At 34.8% G+C, this 20,503-nt stretch overlaps 2 protein-coding genes and 1 long non-coding RNA gene across 4 annotated transcripts in view; 1 reads left to right on the forward strand and 2 right to left on the reverse strand.

Annotated features, from left to right (window-relative positions):
- LOC108733397 (microtubule-associated protein futsch) overlaps nt 1–20,503 on the reverse strand; it is a 171,475-nt gene that overhangs the window by 104,279 nt on the left and 46,693 nt on the right. The gene's annotated exons all lie outside the window — the stretch shown is intronic.
- LOC108733407 overlaps nt 1–20,503 on the forward strand; it is a 109,875-nt gene that overhangs the window by 41,330 nt on the left and 48,042 nt on the right. The window contains exon 2 of the long non-coding RNA XR_001937220.1: nt 5,956–6,008. This is a non-coding gene — a long non-coding RNA (uncharacterized LOC108733407). The remainder of the gene's footprint in view (nt 1–5,955; nt 6,009–20,503) is intronic.
- Nucleotides 14,778–15,757, reverse strand: LOC112904163. The gene is made up of 3 exons (XM_025973555.1): nt 15,721–15,757; nt 15,471–15,637; nt 14,778–15,405 (listed from the first exon to the last, which is right to left on the reverse strand). Exons 2-3 carry the CDS (start codon nt 15,517–15,519, stop codon nt 14,837–14,839), a joined length of 618 nt encoding a protein of 205 aa, XP_025829340.1. The 5' UTR covers nt 15,520–15,637; nt 15,721–15,757; the 3' UTR covers nt 14,778–14,836.

Consider the following 20,503-nt stretch of genomic DNA (forward strand, 5'->3'; position numbering starts at 1 on the left):
TGTAATATCTTCGAAAATATTCATTTAAATTACATGCTGTAAAGGGCCATATTGATCTATATTAAATGCACAATGTATTTAAAAGTACTTAATTGGATAAGGATTAATGTTGTATTGTTTAAAATCGCTTCGTAAATAAGTCGTTATTTCTCGTAAACAAATGGTTATTGTGGGTTATCCCTAAGAGATAGACATATACCATCACGAACTTTTTTGTAGACCATTTTAAGGTGTACAATACTGTAGTAAGTATATTATTTTGATCTATCTCGTAGGGTTCAGCCAGCGTTTGCAATGTAAGCTCATAAAAATGTGTTTATTTACGACATCACATTACAATCCTCTAAAATTATCAGTGTTTCTCTACTATATTGTGCATGTATTATACATATAAACCTTCCTCTTGAATTACTCTATCTATTTAAAAAAAACGCATTAAAATCCGTTGCGTAGTTTTAAAGATCTGAGCATACATAGGGACAGACAGTGCGTAAAGAAGTCTCACTTTAAAAAAAATCTGAAATGTTTTTTTATGTAATTTATGGAAAATTGATGGAAAACTGACACCATTGGTTTTTTCAAAAACATTTTGTTTTTATCGTAATATCATCACTAATCTACTGTTAAAAAGTCACTATTTTTCACCCATTTTTCGAAGCAAAAATCTAATTCTACGTTACCATTGGTGTTACTCTGTATTTTAGGTATTCTTATATCATTTTCAAGTGATTGAGACCTCCTGAATAGACTACGCGATCCCTCAGGACTTCACCCGACTCATTGAAAATCACTTATGTATAAGCATGCATGAATGAATTTCTTTATGAAAGTGCTTCACGTACAGATCTCATCTTCTCTACCGTTTTATTGTTTTGTTTTTCCATTTTAATACTTTAAGCGAATTTAAAATTGTTTTTCACGTCGCCTCGGTAACGTAGCATATCGAGCATCGTTAGGAAGCTTTTAATAGGTGCATCAGGAAACGGTTTCATTTGACACCTCGGTTTCCGCAATTACGACGACTGACTTTTAAGCTTTACGTATATATGCAACTGGAATAAAACAGTAGATAGCTTTTAAAGACTGAATTGTTTTTTGAAATATCCTCAACGAAGACGAATGCATTTTTGCATACGTTCGAACCAGTTCTGGAAGTAGTTATTCCACTCGCAAACAAAATGACGTTATTGAGGGCGTCGACTGCTTCTTCTGCCGACTGGAATTTTTGACCACGAAACGTATTCTTGATTTTCAGAAAGGTAAATAAACCGTTACGACTTAGGTCAGGACTGTACGGAGAATGGCCTCATAATTCAACGTTTTGTTTTGCTAAAAGTTCAAATGTCTTGATTCGTTATTTGAGGTTAGTTTTTGAAGCTCAGCGATACGAATAAAGGACTAAAGCTTCAAAATATACTTAGAACGAGTACAAAAACCATGGAAAAGAAGGTGCAAGCTAATAGATATCCCGCTGGAAGACAAAAATCTGTTTACTTTTTGTATCGCAGATGAAAGTTCATTCTCGAAACTGGACAACCTAGGTATACGACACTGTGAAGAATGAAAGTATCTGGGTTTAGAAATCACTCAAAATGGAACTTTAGACAAAGAAATAGAAGAAAAAGGTACGTAGGGTAGGAAAGCATCGTAGTATACTGTGAGATCTAACTGTCTCTAAGAAGAACCAGCACAGAATTAATAATAACATCATCAAGTATTATAATGACATACAGTAGTGGAGTTTGTACTCTAAAAGACAGGTCGGAATGAATGCTTAGAGTGATAGAAATAGATTTTTGGAAAAGAGCCACTGGAAGATTTAGACCAGAAGAGATTCCAAATGAACGAATTAGAGAAAACATAGAGGTCCCTCATAATGTAATAGAAAACAAAAGAAGAAAACAACTTAGATGGTATGGCCACGTACGCAGAACAGGAATCCAGTGGTTACCAGAACAAGTTTTATGATGGACACCGACCGGCAGAAATGAAAAACTAAAACCCAGGAACAGCTGATTAATGAGGAGGCGAGAGAGACTACTGGAAGAAGAAAAATGGAATGGCCGGCAACAATGGAAATTGGAAATCGGAAAACGTCGTAGAATGTTATAGACCGATTTATTAATATATTGTATATACGAGGGTGGATTGATAAGTTTCCGGCCTGACCAAGAAAAACAAGGTTTTTAAAAATTTTTTTTTTTTATNTATGTGGAATATTTTTGTTCCTTGCTCCGAGCGAAAAAAAGCCGATTGTGTTCTTGGGTTTATAATGCAACATACCTATGTGTAGGTATTTACTTATTAAAAACCCAATAAATACTTACCTACAGGTGCTTCATGTCAGAGTGTAAATTGGAATTACCTGAAAAGAATAAAAATATAAGTTAAAAAATTTTATGAAATTTCATAAATATATGCCTAAAGGTTGTTACAGAATAATAAGTTGAATCTTCTTATTGCAATTAATCAAATACAATTTCTCTTTATTTCTGAGTAGTTCGTTTTTCATGTAAAATGTTGGTATGACCTGTTATGTTTGCACAATTAAATATACGGATGAACGAATCATCAATGTTTTGTTATTCTGTTCTTCCTGGATTCTTCTATAACCTAACCCGGTTGTGAAATCAGCAACAACCAAAACTAAAAATTTTATTAAAATTCGTTTGTTTACACAAATACTTAATTGAGTCAATATTTTATTATCCTGTTCTTCATGGATTCTTCTTTAATCTAATCCTATTGCAAATCAGTCTCATGCTGTTGATGATACCGACATCATCATCATCATCATCATCATCATAAGGTCGTCAGTCCTAAGACTGGTTGGACACGTTCCTCCACTCTTTCCTATCCTGAGGTAATCTTTGCATTTCTCTAAAACTGGAACATCCCATATCCTTATCTATTTTTGAATAGTCATCTAATCCAGGTCTACTTCTACTCATTTTAACTCCTATTTCTGCTTCGAATATCCTTCTAACTAACCCTTCATGCCTGAGAAGGTGTCCTACCAACCTATCCCGCTTTTTTCTTATTGACTTCCATAGAGTCCTCTTTTCCCTCTGTGTCGACAACCAAAAATCAAAATTCTATTAAAATTAATTTGTTTACACAGAAAATTAATTCGGTCAATGTTATATTATCCTGTTCTTCCTGGATTTTCCTTTAACCTAATCTTGTTGTGAATCAACGTCATCCTGTTGATAATACCAACAACCAAAAATGAAAATTTTATTAAAATTCGTTTATTTACATAGCTACTCAATTAAATTTTTCTTCTACCTCGAAGGTTTTAAAAACCTTGAACCTATAAATGCTAATCGGAGGATAAAATCGGCTAATGAAGTAACTACGAACTGATCATTTCAGTTTGTGCTTTGCATGGATTAGTCGGTAATCAATTTGAAATTCAATTGGTGATTTACTGATAAATCTATCTATTGATTTCATAAACATTAGCATCTGATGTATATGGGTATTTCATTTATAGTCGTGTTGTCTTTCAGTCAGTGTTAGCTTTTAACTATCTAATTATTTATTATTTTGTTTATAATTGTGCTGTTTTAACTCATTGTTTATTTACACAACGTAACTAGCACCGAACTATTTGGAACCTGTACTTATCTTATATTAACTAAAGAATCTACACCTTGATACAACCACACAAATAGAAGCGAAACGTCGGTATTAGTTCTTCACACAAATAAAAAATCTATCAACCCTTGAGAGCCTAGATTCTTTAGTTAACTTTATCTAAAATAAGGGGAAGAAATGGATAAAAAATCTTACTATTAATTTATGTTATTACTTTTAATAAAGGTCTAGATGATGGCGGGATCGAAAGAGGAGGTCTCCCCCACCACTGTACCATAAAAAGTTCGTGGCGGTCTCACCCCCATAAAAAGTTATGGGGATTCAAAGTTAATAAATATGCCAATTTTTATACATTTCTAGGCATGTAAATATTTATATAGTCATTCTTAAACAATATTCAAAGGTAAAACTAATGAAAAATACATAAAAATATTGAGAAAGTTATATAAAACATTATTTAAATATCTTTATCAATAGGGTAGGTTAGGTTAGGTTATCGGGTTTTGTTCAAGTGACCACCCTCTTTCGATCCCCCACCTCCACCCGCTTGAAAATATTTTTTTTATTGAATTTTATTTGAATTATAGTGTATGAAAATTGTCAAAATAATCAACTTTCAACCCCCATAACTTTTTATGGGGGTGAGACCGCCGCAAATTTTTTATGGGGTTTTACTCAGGTGACCACCCTCTTTCGATCCCCCCTACCCTCACCCCCATCTAACCCCCATAACTTTTTATGGGGGTGAGACCGCCACGAACTTTTTATGGTACAGTGGTGGGGGAGACCTCCTCTTTCGATCCCACCCACCCCCACCCCCCTCGGGGGTTAGACATCATGTAGACAATTACCTTACTTTTTAATATAATTTGAGATTTTTCCTGGTATTCACCCTCTTAACCACAAACCATAAGGAATAGAACAATAAATAGTCATTACTAAACACACAGTAAAGAAGTACTTTCATTATCTAACCGGCAATAAGTTTAATTGAAATAGCTCTAGTAGTTTTTCCTTTTATTTAGGTAACATAAACTTTATCGTCCTTTTTAATTGAATTGACGTCAGTCTGATGGTTATTTCTGAGTTAAAACTATTAATAGATAATGGTACGCTATCATATAACTCGATCCGCAAAAGTTTCGGACATACTTTGAAAAGATCTGATTAAATTTATAAAGTCGATGGAAAACTTACGTATTTCATTTTTAAAATACAACCAAGTTGCAGCTACAAAAGCTTTTGATTATAAGTTCTGAGCTTAAACCAAGCGGTGGACCTTGTTGGAACCTTCTTTGTAGTTACCAAAAATAAATTATCTAAACATTAACTTTAATTCTTAATCAACAAACAACGCTAACTAGATAGTGAACTTACAGTTTAATTAAACTCTAAATAAAGCAGGAGCCTACTTTTCGAATAAGGCGAAGTTAGCACCGCGAAATCATTTATAATTAAGGTGTGAAGTGTTGAAAAATTACCTCATTCGAATATAAAATTGCCCTAGTGGTATCTTTTAGCTTTAATAAGTTATTAATTGTTTTAGAACATTGACCAAGATATCATTAAAACAAGAAAATAAGATTTAATATGCAGCATCTAAGTTTGAATCTCTTTTTCGATTTATTTATTTCATTAAAAAAGAATATTAAAATCTTTATCAATTTTCAAATTAATCAGTCGGTACATCCTTTTTTATATGGTTATGCATGCACCCCATGGAAGTTAGGTTGTTGTTAGTTTCGGTTGTCTAATTTAGAAGTACCAGGAAAACATATTATTATTATCATCATCATTATCATCATAAGGTCGTCAGTCCTAAAACTATTTGGACACGCACCTCCACTCTTTCCTATCCTGAGCTAATCTTCACATTTCCGTGAAATTTCTTGTCTTTGACTTGCCCTTCATGCCTGCGAAAGTGTCCTAGCAACCTATCTCGCCTATTTATTATTGACTTCCATAGAGCCCTCTGTTCTCCTATTCTTTCTAATACCTCTTCATTTTTAACCTTCTGTCTCCACGGTATCCTCATCATTCGCATGTAACACCACATTTCGAACGCTTTTAATCTTTTCTTTTCCGCCGCGCCCGTCCATTTTTCGCACCCGTACAGCGCCGCGCTTCATATTACCAATCTTAGGAAAAAATAGAATAAATCAAACGCTAACTTCTCCTTCCTAATGTTTTAGAGTTAGATCTAGACTAGATTACTGTTCACTAATAGTTAAGGAGATCGGAGATACGTGTCCAACCAAACTTAAGACTGACGATCTTATGATGATGATGATGATGATGAATATGCATGTAAAAATTTCACCTTTCAAAGATCTAATTGTTTGAATTATTTTGCAGAAGATGGGCACAAAATTGGCCTCATCCAGATTAGTCCTTTTCCGGGAAATTCGGTAAGTTCTTTCTAAATTTCTTGCCATTTTCAGTTAAATAGACTGTACTTAGTTTATTTGTGTACTGGTATCGACATACAGACAAATCGTGTGCATAATTTTGAGTTAATGTTCACAATATGTACGTATTTAGCACCAATGTGTCTGCTATTACTTTCCTTGACAATGCACAATACCGACCGACCGTGAGCTAATTAGCATGCACAAAGAAAAGTCGAATGATATGTGGTGTGTGAATAGAAATGAAGCGACGAATTTTTGCTTTATTTGGCTATCACAGTTCGCGACTAGTCATAATAGAAACACAAGTCCGTGTGCCTTCAAACACTTCCTGCAAAACACAATTAACCGGCCGCTTGTGCAAAAACAAAAGAATAATTTCAAAACAACTACGAAATACTGAGATATCTGCATTACAGTTTAATACAGTTGTCGTTTAATTACAGTAAAAAAATATACTTAATTTACTTTCTCTAGTGAATTGCTCCTTCCAATGTCTTGTATGAGTGCTGGCAAAATCGTAGGTAGGGAGAAAAAAGCTCATTATACTCTCGACTATTGTTCATTAAACATACTTTTTCATACAGTACCTGCCAAAAGTTTTGTTCAATCATGAATAGTAGTACGAGTCGAAAACAAGCGTTAAAGAGTTTAATATGTCTTCACATATAAATAAACATTTTGTTGATATTTTCAGTAGTAAATGGTACCAATAACAACACATTTGAGCAATGCAATTTTAGTGGATAAAATGGTCAATTTGTCCGTGCAATACTGTACGAATCATACGCTCCTCACCGGTTAAGAGTTTGGCCGAGAGTTGTCTCCTTCCTTTTCTGGCCTAGTGCTGTTCTTTTCTACTTTGCGCCGGTCAAACTGAAGATCACATCGCTACAGAAAGTAAACGAAAAGTATACTTATCGTGAGTCAAATTTATTATATTAGAAGATACACTCGTATGAAGTCGAGTGTAAACATGTTAACCTTAAGCCCTATGAGGACTCTTTTCAAGGCAGAATGTCTAAAATAGGATTTTTGATACAGCGCACATGACCAAAGTAAAATATGCTATGAATAAATAGTAGAGGTAGTTTTAAATCTCGTGGGCCACCGTCTTGTATTGTGCAATGACCAATATCCGCCTGTCATTGATTTCTACATCTCACTAAAAATGTTGACCGTCTGACCGTCATCTTCCACAGTTAACAGTCGAGTCAATGTTTTTAAATTGTACAACATGAATGCAAAAAGGTCTGCTCTTCGCATTTTGAAATACATCTATATACAGATAGCTATCATCATGATCACAAGGTCGTCAACACAAAGATTGGTTGGATATGGCCATTCACTCATTCCAATCCTGAGCTAATCTTCGCTTTGCCTAAAACTGGAACATAACTCACTAGTCCTCTTAACTCTTGCCTCTGCTTCTAATGTCTTTAGCTAGCCCTGCATGCCTTAGAAGGTGTCCTACCAACTTATCTCGCCTATTTCTTGTAGGACTTCCACGGCGCGTTCTGGTCTCCCGCTATTTCTAAAACCTCTTCGTTTCTAACCTTCTCCATCCACGGTAACCTCACCATTCTTATGTAACATCATATTTCGAACTCATATAGAGCCGAAACTTCAAACACACTTCTTAAATAATCGAATTTCCAATTAACCAATTTCTAACAAAAAAGTGTTTTTTTAAGCGACCGGACGGCTCAATTCTTTGTTTTATATCTCTAGTGTTATTTCCATCCTAAGTTATCTAACTTCCTAATGATTATTGAAAATCAGCAGCTTTTTCTCGTTTATCATATCATATTTCAATATCATTTCTAAGTCTACATTCGCATCCCTTACATACCAACAATTTTGTTCTGTTTTTATTAATTTTCATACTATACTCTTCTATCAATACCATAAATACCATAAAGAAAATGAAGCTTTCGCGTATCTCATTCCTATTAGTTGTGACAGTCTGTCCGATGATAGATTGGAAGATCTTCTTCAGGCTCTATTTAAAAATTGTGGGAATGGGTGGGTGATAGTCGAGGTCCAGAAAAAAGGACAATAAGGGTGGTGCTCATATCTTAAACATACCTTGTTATTGACAGAAAAGTATTTTTTAAATAATTTATTTGAGTAATTGACTTTCAAAATATTTTTGGTAGTACAGTTCTTGGTTTTCTGTGGTCCGGGGGGCCTATTGCCTACTCTAAACCGCTAGATCCAGTTGATTCAGTAGTAAATTACTAGTGTGTTTTTTAACTAAAGGATTTAAATGGATTTTGCGTCAAACGGACTTCTTATGTTACCCTGGATAATGTACCTATTAATTAGTTTAAGAAATAACTAATAACCTCGATATTTCAACTATTTCAGTAATATAAAAGTCATACTTTTCCAACGAGTTCAAATTCAATTTATGAAAAAAAAAAATGCAATTATCAAACCAAACCCAAATTAAATGTGCAATTTTAGATTCGGAAAATGTGCTAACTTGTCTGAAATATATGAACAGCGAAATTCAGTTACGACCCAGTTAATCATTGCTCACTAGATGGAAATTGCCTAGTAGATTCTTAGTGCCTTCATAATTAAAGGATTTAATTGGTTTTTGCGTCCAACCATCATCGAGCTAGGCGCACTCGGATCAGACATAGCATCCAGTAGCAAAGCAATTTACGTCGAAAATTGCCTTCGTCGAATAAGCAAAGGAATTACTCACAATAAATGCTCTGCACACATCTTTTCATGAAGTTTTCGAAAGCTTAATTATTCAGCATCCTATGCATTGTTTTCCTAATCATCATTTATAATTACATTTGCACAGTGCATGCATAATTTTCGGTGTTTATAATGTAAAGTCTTTATCTTCCATCAAAAACGATTTTTTATGATTAAATTACAAACTTGCTAATACAGAAAACTGAAAGAATTTTGATTGTGTTCCAGAACACTCTAAATAGGCCAAACTCTAATAATGTCATCAGTAATCTTGTTACTGAAATATATTTCGGATTATTAATATATTAAGCTTTATTGAAACAACGGATGGTTAATTTAGATATTTAGAAATTCGGAAAAGATTGTTATAAATGTGTAAGTCTAGAGCACGGCGCGTACTAACGCGAAACGTGGACGATGGACTCAGCGAAAAAGAAAAACGTAGAAGCGTTTGAAATGTGATGTTACATACGACTGATGAGGATACCGTGAATAGAGAAGATTATAAATGAAAAGGTATTAGAAAGAATATGAAAACAGAGGACTCTATGGAAGTCAATAAGAAATATTCGAGATAGGTTAGTAGGATACCTTCTCAGACATGAAGGTCTACCTACAGTATCCTCATAATAACATCACAATGCGAATTCTTCTAACCTTTTTCTTTGCGTCGCGTCCACCGTCCAGGTTTCGCACCCGTACAGCGCTCCAAACATACAACTTTAACAATCTTTTTCGAATTTCTAAATTAATCGTTCGCGAGCATACAAGTGAATTCTTTTTACTGAAGGCGACTCGACCCTGCGGTATCCTCTACTTTATATCCCTACTACTCCTTCTGTCCTGACTTATCTGATTATCTGACTTCCTAGATACCTTAAATCAGTCACTTCTTCTAATATTCCATCTCCTATCTTTATATTCGCTCTTTCCCTTCTTTTTTCCTTGTATACCAGTATTTTTGTTTTATTTTTATTTATTTTCATACAATACTGTTTTGTCAATACCGCTTCCATTTTGTTTAAAGCTATCTCTAACTCCTCCTTGCTTGGATTGAATCCACTGGTAGGTTTTTCGTATTGAAAATACGAAAAATTAACCATTTATCGTTTCACGTTCAAGAATTAGATATCGCATCGTTTATCTTTATTCTTTCTCTTCGTAAATACGGAGATGTTTTCGAGAATTAGCTTGCCCTTCAAGTTAAAAGGCAATAACAAGGAAATATAGAAGTAATTTAGACTGTTTGCCCAAAACTTTATATATCATATTCTGCAAACTTTCAGAGAATTTATTTACCAGTACTATTGTCAATATTAACTAATATGAGTAATAGATTGATGCCTATAAAGTTTTATCAGAATCGGTTCATTTTAAGAGCAATATTTTTTTGAGTTGGCAATAACACAAATAAAAAAATATTGGCATTTTACCATTATAGAGGACATATTAGTTAGTGCCAAATGTGTTTAAATGTTGTAAATTCGTATTGTGCAAACTTCCGTTAATAACGACACCCGGTTATTACGTCAAGATATCAACGTTATAACCAAGTTCTACTGTACTTATGTTTTTACGCCACACATGACAGCGTGTTAAAATGTGTTTGACGAATGCTGATGCAGAACATTATACGAAACCGTAGAAATGGAACAAAGCTCCGAGGCATGCACTTTAATTATTGGAATGTCATAATCTGTTAAGAATCTTTTCACATAAACGGTGCACACACATCTACTATTGTGAACAATATTCTAAGAAGTGCAAGAAGCAAGGGAAAATACATTCACACCCGAGAGGTTATGAAAATTGCATTTTCAATTGTACGGATGAAACCGCAAATGCTTCGACAGGTTTAGTCAGTGTGTAATACTGAGATGGTTTTAATCTAGACAAGAACAAATTGTTGAGCTATTGATAACATTTTTTCGTACTGTATAATAGAAGACGCTTTTATTTTGAATAAAATATAATATGTTCTTTCAACCCATTCGTATAAACGTACTATTTTGGCCAATGTAGATTGACAGGTGATTGCTGCATTTGGTTTGATAGATGTCGCTTCTACGTAACCAGCGTTTTTTATAGCGGGTTTTATGTTATTATTTAGTAGTAAAAATGATTCAACGTTTTGTTTTTTTTTTTGGAATTACAGTGGATTTCGGATTTCTAGAGATTTGTTACAAATGATTTATTAAAAACAGTCGCTACANTTTTTTTTAACAATAAGTATGCATGTAGGAGTTATACTATACTATTCAAAAGTTTACTAAACCCAGTTACTATTCAGAATAACCACTTTGTAACTGAACCATTTTAACGTACACGCTTACCTATCTACCTGGCTAATATTTATAAACAAACGGTAAAGGTCACCACTCTTGCTGACCATCAGTATGGATGTAAATAAAACATAAGAAAGTTCTTTGTGTCTTTGGTGGCCGACTCCGGTCGCTGTATCTTCATGGGATTTATAGAGATTTGTTACAAATGCTGTATTAAAAACGGTCGCTACACCGGAACTCGGCGTTATATCCGAAATCGCTATTGCCACATGAATTTTCTAATAAAGTATGACTTAAATTCAAGGGACTTAGATTTAATCTCGCTATAGCAAAATGGTCGCTATAACCAAGGTCGTTATAAATGAAATTCACTGTATTTTGTTACTAATCTTTACGAAATTGTTTTTTGATTGGACGGATTTAGTTTTTACTCAGAAACATAGCACTGAAGAAATCAGTTTCTATTAGAAATACAATTTATTTCATGAATGTTTCATTTTGGAATCATCTCCCAAATTCCCTATTCATGTATCTGCTCAGAAATTGGAATAGCTTTTCTGTGACTATCATGAGAACCGTAGTTGTTAACTTTCCATCAAGAAATATTTCCTCTTTTGTTTTTCGGTTCTATACGATTTCGTCAACTAACTACCCGAGGCGCAATTCTTTTATTAGTGCTAACGGTGGAACGAAAATAAATAAGAAACTTTTACACATTTCCTTCAAGGGTGTATAGAGAATTTGGGATTCATGAGGGTGAAAGCAATGAATTTTTATATTTATATAGATTTAAAGCAATTTTTGTGTTAGATGAAGTATCGGAGGAAGATTGACAATATTTGAATAAAATAATATGTTTTATAATTCATTTCTCTTCCATAAAATGATATAAATTCATGAAGATATAAAATACATCAACTTAGAAATGAGGACTATAGCGATACACTGTTTCTTTTGATACTTTACCAGCAAAATCACATAAGCTAATTCACCACCTAGCCATTCCAATAAAAAACAAAAACCTTGAAAACATTTTTCGCAGTAGTTCGTAGGCTTTCATGACCGGTGTCTAATTGATGATAATGAGTTTCTGGGTTTTTTCTGCTGTGGCTGAATCCGCGGCCGATCATACATCGTGAAGCACTGAAGATGCCATCTATTAAGCATGACGAAACGTTTGCAAATAGAATTCGATAACGGCAGAAAAACCCAGAAGCTCTTCATCATTAACATTTTTCGCCTTTACTCAATCAAAAACAGGCACAGCTATCACTTGCAGTAAAGGTAGAGTGGATACTCATTGCGTGGAAATCATGAAATATGCCATGAATTTTCATAAAATCTTTGAAATGACAAACGNTCCAAGGATGGTACTATAGAATGTCACCTCAAGGTAGGCCTAGTGGCGTCATCTCTTGGTTAGGCCGGAAACTTATCAATCCACCCTCGTATAGCGATGACTTTCGGTAAACAAATATTGACAGTAGCAGTTATTTGATATTACAGAGGAATTGCTACTGCATGACCAGCTTTGGAAACAATTGTAGTTACCATCTTTTATTGGTTTTCTTGACCTTGCAACACCCAAACAGGCTACTAGCGTTTATTTTGAGTAAATCCACTATTCATCACCACTCACGATGCTATACACGTTTTTAGAGTTTTGTTCCAATATCAAAATTACTTCAAATAGTTTAACTCATAAATCCTCCCGGGGGTAGTTTAGTCTTGGTCTTCCATATTCGGTTTTGTTTTTAATTTTGGCCTTGTTCGTTTCATCTTGATTTTAGTCTTGCTAGTTTACAGACAGTCTTGCGAAAATTCAAAACCAAGACCAAAACCAGTTTTAATAAAATAATTCGAAGTGGTTTGTATTCTGTCGAAACTGCGGATCGCGATTTCGATCTTTTTGGATCTCATTCTCGTTTCAGCAAGTAGATATCCATATATTTAAATGGACCTTGTTGGAGCATACGTAATCCTAAAATGTAGCATCGTACTACAGATGGCGTTTACCACGCCATTTGTGGTATTTTCTATTAAAAGGTTCAATTAAAACATCGAATTATGTCATAGGCCTATATACATTAAATTTCCAAGACGTTTTCTTTTAATACGAATCTTTAATTAAAGGGTAGTCTTTTGACGTATTCCAATTCGAAAAAAATAACGGGGAAACAGTGAGCGGGTCTAAATGTCTTCAGAGCTGTATAGTTGGTTGCATATTCATACATAAAACGTAAATGTTCAGCTGATCTTTAATAATGAAATGCCAGTAAGTACTACGTTGAAGAGTGATTTTTTTGGAATCTCCAAAGATAAAATTTAAGATATAACTTCTCGCTCTTTTTATATAATTATCTCCTTGTACATCTTTAACGCTCATATAAAACGTTGCAGCGAATAAGTCGATTAACATATGGACAAGTCGCATACAAGTATAATACGTTCGCATATGTTCGTGTCGACGATAAGATCGTCCTCATTCGAATAAACAAGAACGATTCACTGGCTGTACGCACAATTCCTTACAAAAATTATAAGCTTCGTTTAACGGTTTTATCGCGTTAGAAAATCGACGATACGACCGATCGACACAACGTCGTATGATGTATACAATCGTGTAAGGACATGTGAAGGACAGGTGCGGCCATAAGGTAACTGTCACATCGAATGAAAAGAGAAAACTCTTTCGTTTTAAACGGACAGTAGATATAAAATAAATTAATATTTTTTAAAATAAGCTAAGTTATGATTGCGATTTAGTTCTTTTTCTAATTATCTAGGAAACTCTCTCCCTCAGGAACGTTGTTTTTTTCTAGATAGAAGATGCCCTATGTCACCTTCTGTACCCTTAACAATGGGTATACAAAATTTCATGATAAATTTTACTGGCATCATCACTCGCGTTGATGTGCTAAAGACGCTGTGCTAAAGAAGATCATCGTCGACCACATAAAACGAATTTTCTCTATCCCTTTGGAACAGTATTATTTTCTGGATAAAAGGTGTCCTATGTCATTTTCTGTACCCCTGACAATGTAACATATGTATAACATTTCATAAAAGATTTTACTCGTGGGTTCGCTCGCGTTGATGTCCCAAATTCTTGTCAAAGAACCAATCGGCATGGCCTAGAGGTTTAGACCAATTCCGGCTCCGTCTGCCTGGGTCCAAGTTTTTCTGTGGTTTCCTTGGATCACTTAGGCAAATGCTGAGGCAATAATATTCCACAGATAATCTTTCATTCTTTTCTGTCTTCATTTCGTCCGTCTCATCTTTCTCACCCGAACCACCACCCACCCATTCCCACGATTCCTGAAAGCAGGCTGAAGAGGCCCTTCCGCCCTACCTTCCGGCGTAGTCCGAAGGGACTGCCCGCCCACCAGCAATACTGGCTGGTGGGAACGAAACACCCAAGAGTTTTTTTTTCGAGTGGAGAGTTCGAGAAGTTAAAATGCGAAGATGAAGCGAAGAAGTGACAGAATGGTCATATAGTGATGAATTGATAATTAGTTAATAATAGAAGTATTAATTACACAGAAAATAGTTAGATAAGAGTAATAATAGTGCAATAGGAGCACTGATAGTTATTAAACATAAGTAAAATTACGACTCTCCTAACCAATGTGCAGCCTTGGGCTGAGTTTACCACCATATTCAAGTACTGATAAAAGATAAAAAGCCAACAGTTAAAGGATAAATAAAGCAATTTTTTAGGATAAAAGTTTATTTTGCTTTTGCATGGTAATTATATCAGCACGATGCAACTCACAAATCACTACAATCATAAACATTAGTTGTTGTGATTAATAGTTCATACGCAACTCATTGGAGATTCAAAATGTAGTATTTATAGCCATGTAACCAAAGCGTGCATTCATCAGCTGGCTTACTTGGAGTTGTGTGTGTGGTGTTTCCCTTTACGTACTTTCTGCAATTACAACCTTCTTCTTCATTTCGACGTTTACTTCGTTTTCGTTCTTGCAAAAGACTGATATTTCTAGTGACATTTTTAAGAGCACTTAATATAGAGTCAACTGAATGGTGATGTGTTGTTGATGCTTTCTTGTCATGAAAATTAATAATTGGTTGGCTGTTTGTGATAATTGGTGAAAGGTCATCTTTAAATTGATTTCTAATAGTAGGCGTTTGTACTTTAATGCTTTCCGCTTCTTGCTTTTTCTTGTTCTTCTTATATCTATTCTTGTTATCATCTAAAACTTTACTAGGCGCGCTCCAAATGTCGTAATCAGTTATATCTTCCAGGTCTTCATGGCTATCATGGCTTATCTTCTTCCAGAGTTTTGTAAACTCATCTTCATGGACGATTTCGTTCAGAAGGGATTGAAAAAGGTAGATATGCGTGTATTTCAGTTTTGATAATTTCGCAAAAACTGAAAAATAGGCACTACTATGATATACATCAAATAAGGGTATAATTATAGTTCAAATAAATTACCTTGTAAAGCTTTTCTGTATCTGGGTAGCTTCATGATCTTTATGTACATGTCAAAAATTCTTCTTAGATCGAGATGAAGTTCATCTTTTGATGCGGTATTTAACCAATGTATACAATAAAGTGCTCTTACGTAGCAATTTATTTCTAGTACTACATACCTTGCCAACCTATAATAATAAAAGATAATGGGTATATGTATACTCTTAATTATTACATTGTGATATCAATTTTTAGCAATTGTTGAACGTACCTATTGTCTACAGAATCGGAGCGTCTAACAACTGCATATTTTTCTAAAGCGGAGGTCGTTAAAAAACCAATATAATCCTGTTGGAAAAAGAAATTATATCTATTTTAATACATTGATATACTATTGCAGTGAATCAATTGAAATTAAATTCCATTTTTTCTTATTCTACAGTTGATGGTAGCATAGTTTCCTTTGCTCATCATCATCACAAGGTCGTCAGTCCTAAGACTGGTTAGACACGTAGCTCCATTTTTTCCTATCCTGAGCTAATCTTCGCATTTCCCTAATGCTAGAGCAACTCATATCCTTAACTGTTTGCGAACAATAATCCAATCTAGGTCTATCTGTACCCCTCCTAACATCCGTTCTGCCTCTAATACGTCTCTGACTAGACGTTCATGTCTGAGAAGATGTCCTACTAACCTAGCTCGCCTATTTCTTACTGACTTCCATAGAGTCCTCTGTTCTCTTACTCTTTCTAATACCCATTCATTTATAATTTTCTCTATCCGTGGTATCCTCATCATTCGCCTGTAACACCACATTTCGAACGCTTCTAACCTTTTCTTTTCCGTCGCGACTACTGTTCATATTTCGCACCCGTATAGCGCCGTACTCCAAACATACACCTCTAACAACCTTTTTCGAATTTCTAAATTAAATAATTATGATCTCCTGTGGGTCCTAGATGGTGGTACTTATAAGTCCGATAGTCAAAATTCCGAAAACCTGAAATCTCGATGGGACAAAATGCCGACATGTAAAAACATTGGAAGGTAAACACTATCGTTGGGTTAGATTAGCTTACGTTCAATTTTTCAACATTCAACCCCCATCTACAAACATTTGTTCAATCCTCACAACATTCTACCCACTCCTCTCCCTCCCCTTTCATCCAAACAATTATCGCATTTTATTGCCTCATCAGCAATTTAGATTATCAGAACGTTCGTTGTAGTTAAACGGTTTAGAGTAATGAATAGGAGNCAGATTTTTTAATAGATATTAAAATAGAATGTCATACAGCAGTTAATCTGCTGCTTTAAATAAATTTTTGGTATAAGCGTTCTGGTGTAATTTTTTATATTCATACTATAACTTCCCCGTCCAAAAATAGTTTTCCGAATAGCGTCTCAAACTTGGCAAACGTTTCAGCGAAAGGCAATTTATTGATTGTACTGCAGCGAAACTCTACTTTTTATGGTAGGTAGTTGTAAATAACCGTTCCTTTTACTGCTTTTCCAATAATATTATGTCTGGAAATTCCGCGAAAATATAGTTGCAAAAATGTGAATGGTTACTTATTGCTAACGCTTATTTCGGAAGCTTTTCTGACATTAGTTGTTGATCCCAGAAATGTGTGTAGTTACGGCATTACAAAACAAGCCAAAGTAAATGTGCTAAGTGAAACTACAAAAAAGGATTCTCTTGTAGCAATAATGTGAAAGGTTCACCTACGAAAGGGACTTTTTTATCTTCTGAAATTACACGGGCAGTAGAGTCCAGAATTGCCTAAATGTCTAATTGTGAACAGTAATCTAATCTAGGACTACCTCTGCTCCTCCTAACTCCTGTTTCTGATTCTAAAATGTCTCTAATCAGTCATCCACGTTTGAAAAGGTTGAATTTACTAATTGACTTCCTTAACGCCCTTTATTCTCCTAATACTTCTTCATAGCAAGACGTATCAGTAAAGGTGTATATCCTTCTTAGTATAAAATCGTTTTATTTGCATTTTTGACATGTTATCAATAATATTAATAATAATGGGAGATATTAGGAAGCTTAAAGGAAATGAGAGCTTTGAAACGAATATTAGCAGTGTAGATAGATACCTACAGTTAATAAAATAATGAAACATCAGAGTCAAAATATATAAATTTTATTTCAAGGTTTGGAGCCAAATAGATATATAAATATACTTTTGATAATATGGTATAATATTTTTTCGTATTATTAAACAGTATTTCCTTTAATTCCGTTTGACATCAAAACATACAATTTTTCGCCATTCTGAAACACCCATCTCTCATATTATACTGATGTCATCATTATAAAGTCGTCAGTCCTAAGACTGGTTGGACACATACCTCCAGTGTTTCCTATCCTGAGCTAATCTTCCCATATTCNTTTCATGACCGGTGTCTAATTGATGATAATGAGTTTCTGGGTTTTTTCTGCTGTGGCTGAATCCGCGGCCGATCATACATCGTGAAGCACTGAAGATGCCATCTATTAAGCATGACGAAACGTTTGCAAATAGAATTCGATAACGGCAGAAAAACCCAGAAGCTCTTCATCATTAACATTTTTCGCCTTTACTCAATCAAAAACAGGCACAGCTATCACTTGCAGTAAAGGTAGAGTGGATACTCATTGCGTGGAAATCATGAAATATGCCATGAATTTTCATAAAATCTTTGAAATGACAAACGGAGAAAAGCTTACCTATATTTAAAAAAAATATCAACGTGTAATTATACAACACGCTACTAAAGTGAAACTTCTTCAAACACACAAACATACCGGGATAGGAGTTAAGGAATTAGTTTAATGGTATTATTTGTACACTAAGCTTCGCACGGGTACAATGCTGATAGTAAATATACTATAGAATGTCTTTATATACAACAATTACAGCTTTTTTGTCATTAGACAATACAAACCGGCCGGTACCGCCNAATAGATTTTCGGAAAAGAGCCACTGGAAAATTTAGACCAGAAGAGATTCCAAATGAACGAATTAGAGAAATCATAGAGGTCCCTCATGATATAATCGAAAACATAAGAAGAAAACAACTTAGATGGTATGGCCACGTACGCAGAACAGGAATCCAGTGGTTACCAGAACAAGTTTTATGATGGACACCGACCGACAGAAGTGAAAGACGAAAATCTAAGAACCAGCACAGAATTTATAATAACATCATCAAGTATTATAGTGACATATAGTAGTGGAGTTTGTACTCTAAAAGACAGGTAGGGATGAATGCTTAGAGTGATAGAAATAGATTTTCGGAAAAGAGCCACTGGAAAATTTAGACCAGAAGAGATTCCAAATGAACGAATTAGAGAAATCATAGAGGTCCCTCATGATATAATCGAAAACATAAGAAGAAAACAACTTAGATGGTATGGCCACGTACGCAGAACAGGAATCCAGTGGTTACCAGAACAAGTTTTATGATGGACACCGACCGACAGAAGTGAAAGACGAAAATCTAAGAACCAGCACAGAATTTATAATAACATCATCAAGTATTATAGTGACATATAGTAGTGGAGTTTGTACTCTAAAAGACAGGTAGGGATGAATGCTTAGAGTGATAGAAATAGATTTTCGGAAAAGAGCCACTGGAAAATTTAGACCAGAAGAGATTCCAAATGAACGAATTAGAGAAATCATAGAGGTCCCTCATGATATAATCGAAAACATAAGAAGAAAACAACTTAGATGGTATGGCCACGTACGCAGAACAGGAATCCAGTGGTTACCAGAACAAGTTTTATGATGGACACCGACCGACAGAAGTGAAAGACGAAAATCTAAGAACCAGCACAGAATTTATAATAACATCATCAAGTATTATAGTGACATATAGTAGTGGAGTTTGTACTCTAAAAGACAGGTAGGGATGAATGCTTAGAGTGATAGAAATAGATTTTCGGAAAAGAGCCACTGGAAAATTTAGACCAGAAGAGATTCCAAATGAACGAATTAGAGAAATCATAGAGGTCCCTCATGATATAATCGAAAACATAAGAAGAAAACAACTTAGATGGTATGGCCACGTACGCAGAACAGGAATCCAGTGGTTACCAGAACAAGTTTTATGATGGACACCGACCGACAGAAGTGAAAGACGAAAATCTAAGAACCAGCACAGAATTTATAATAACATCATCAAGTATTATAGTGACATATAGTAGTGGAGTTTGTACTCTAAAAGACAGGTAGGGATGAATGCTTAGAGTGATAGAAATAGATTTTCGGAAAAGAGCCACTGGAAAATTTAGACCAGAAGAGATTCCAAATGAACGAATTAGAGAAATCATAGAGGTCCCTCATGATATAATCGAAAACATAAGAAGAAAACAACTTAGATGGTATGGCCACGTACGCAGAACAGGAATCCAGTGGTTACCAGAACAAGTTTTATGATGGACACCGACCGACAGAAGTGAAAGACGAAAATCTAAGAACCAGCACAGAATTTATAATAACATCATCAAGTATTATAGTGACATATAGTAGTGGAGTTTGTACTCTAAAAGACAGGTAGGGATGAATGCTTAGAGTGATAGAAATAGATTTTTGGAAAAGAGCCACTGGAAAATTTAGACCAGAAGAGATTCCAAATGAACGAATTAGAGAAATCATAGAGGTCCCTCATGATATAATCGAAAACATAAGAAGAAAACAACAAGATGGTATGGCCACGTACGCAGAACAGGAATCCAGTGGTTACCAGAACAAGTTTTATGATGGACACCGACCGGCAGAAATGAAAAACTAAAACCCAGGAACAGCTGATTAATGAGGAGGCGAGAGAGACTACTGGAAGAAGAAAAATGGAATGGCCGGCAACAATGGAAATTGGAAATCGGAAAACGTCGTAGAATGTTATAGACCGATTTATTAATATATTGTATATACGAGGGTGGATTGATAAGTTTCCGGCCTGACCAAGAAAAACAAGGTTTTTAAAAATTTTTTTTTTTTATTTCTCAACATAATCTCCTCCAAGGCTGATACATTTCTCATAGCGGTGTTCCAGTCTAT

This window comes from Agrilus planipennis, unplaced genomic scaffold (genome assembly GCF_000699045.2).
Source record: "Agrilus planipennis isolate EAB-ADULT unplaced genomic scaffold, Apla_2.0 scaffold49, whole genome shotgun sequence".
NCBI classification, from domain to species: Eukaryota; Metazoa; Arthropoda; class Insecta; order Coleoptera; family Buprestidae; genus Agrilus; species Agrilus planipennis.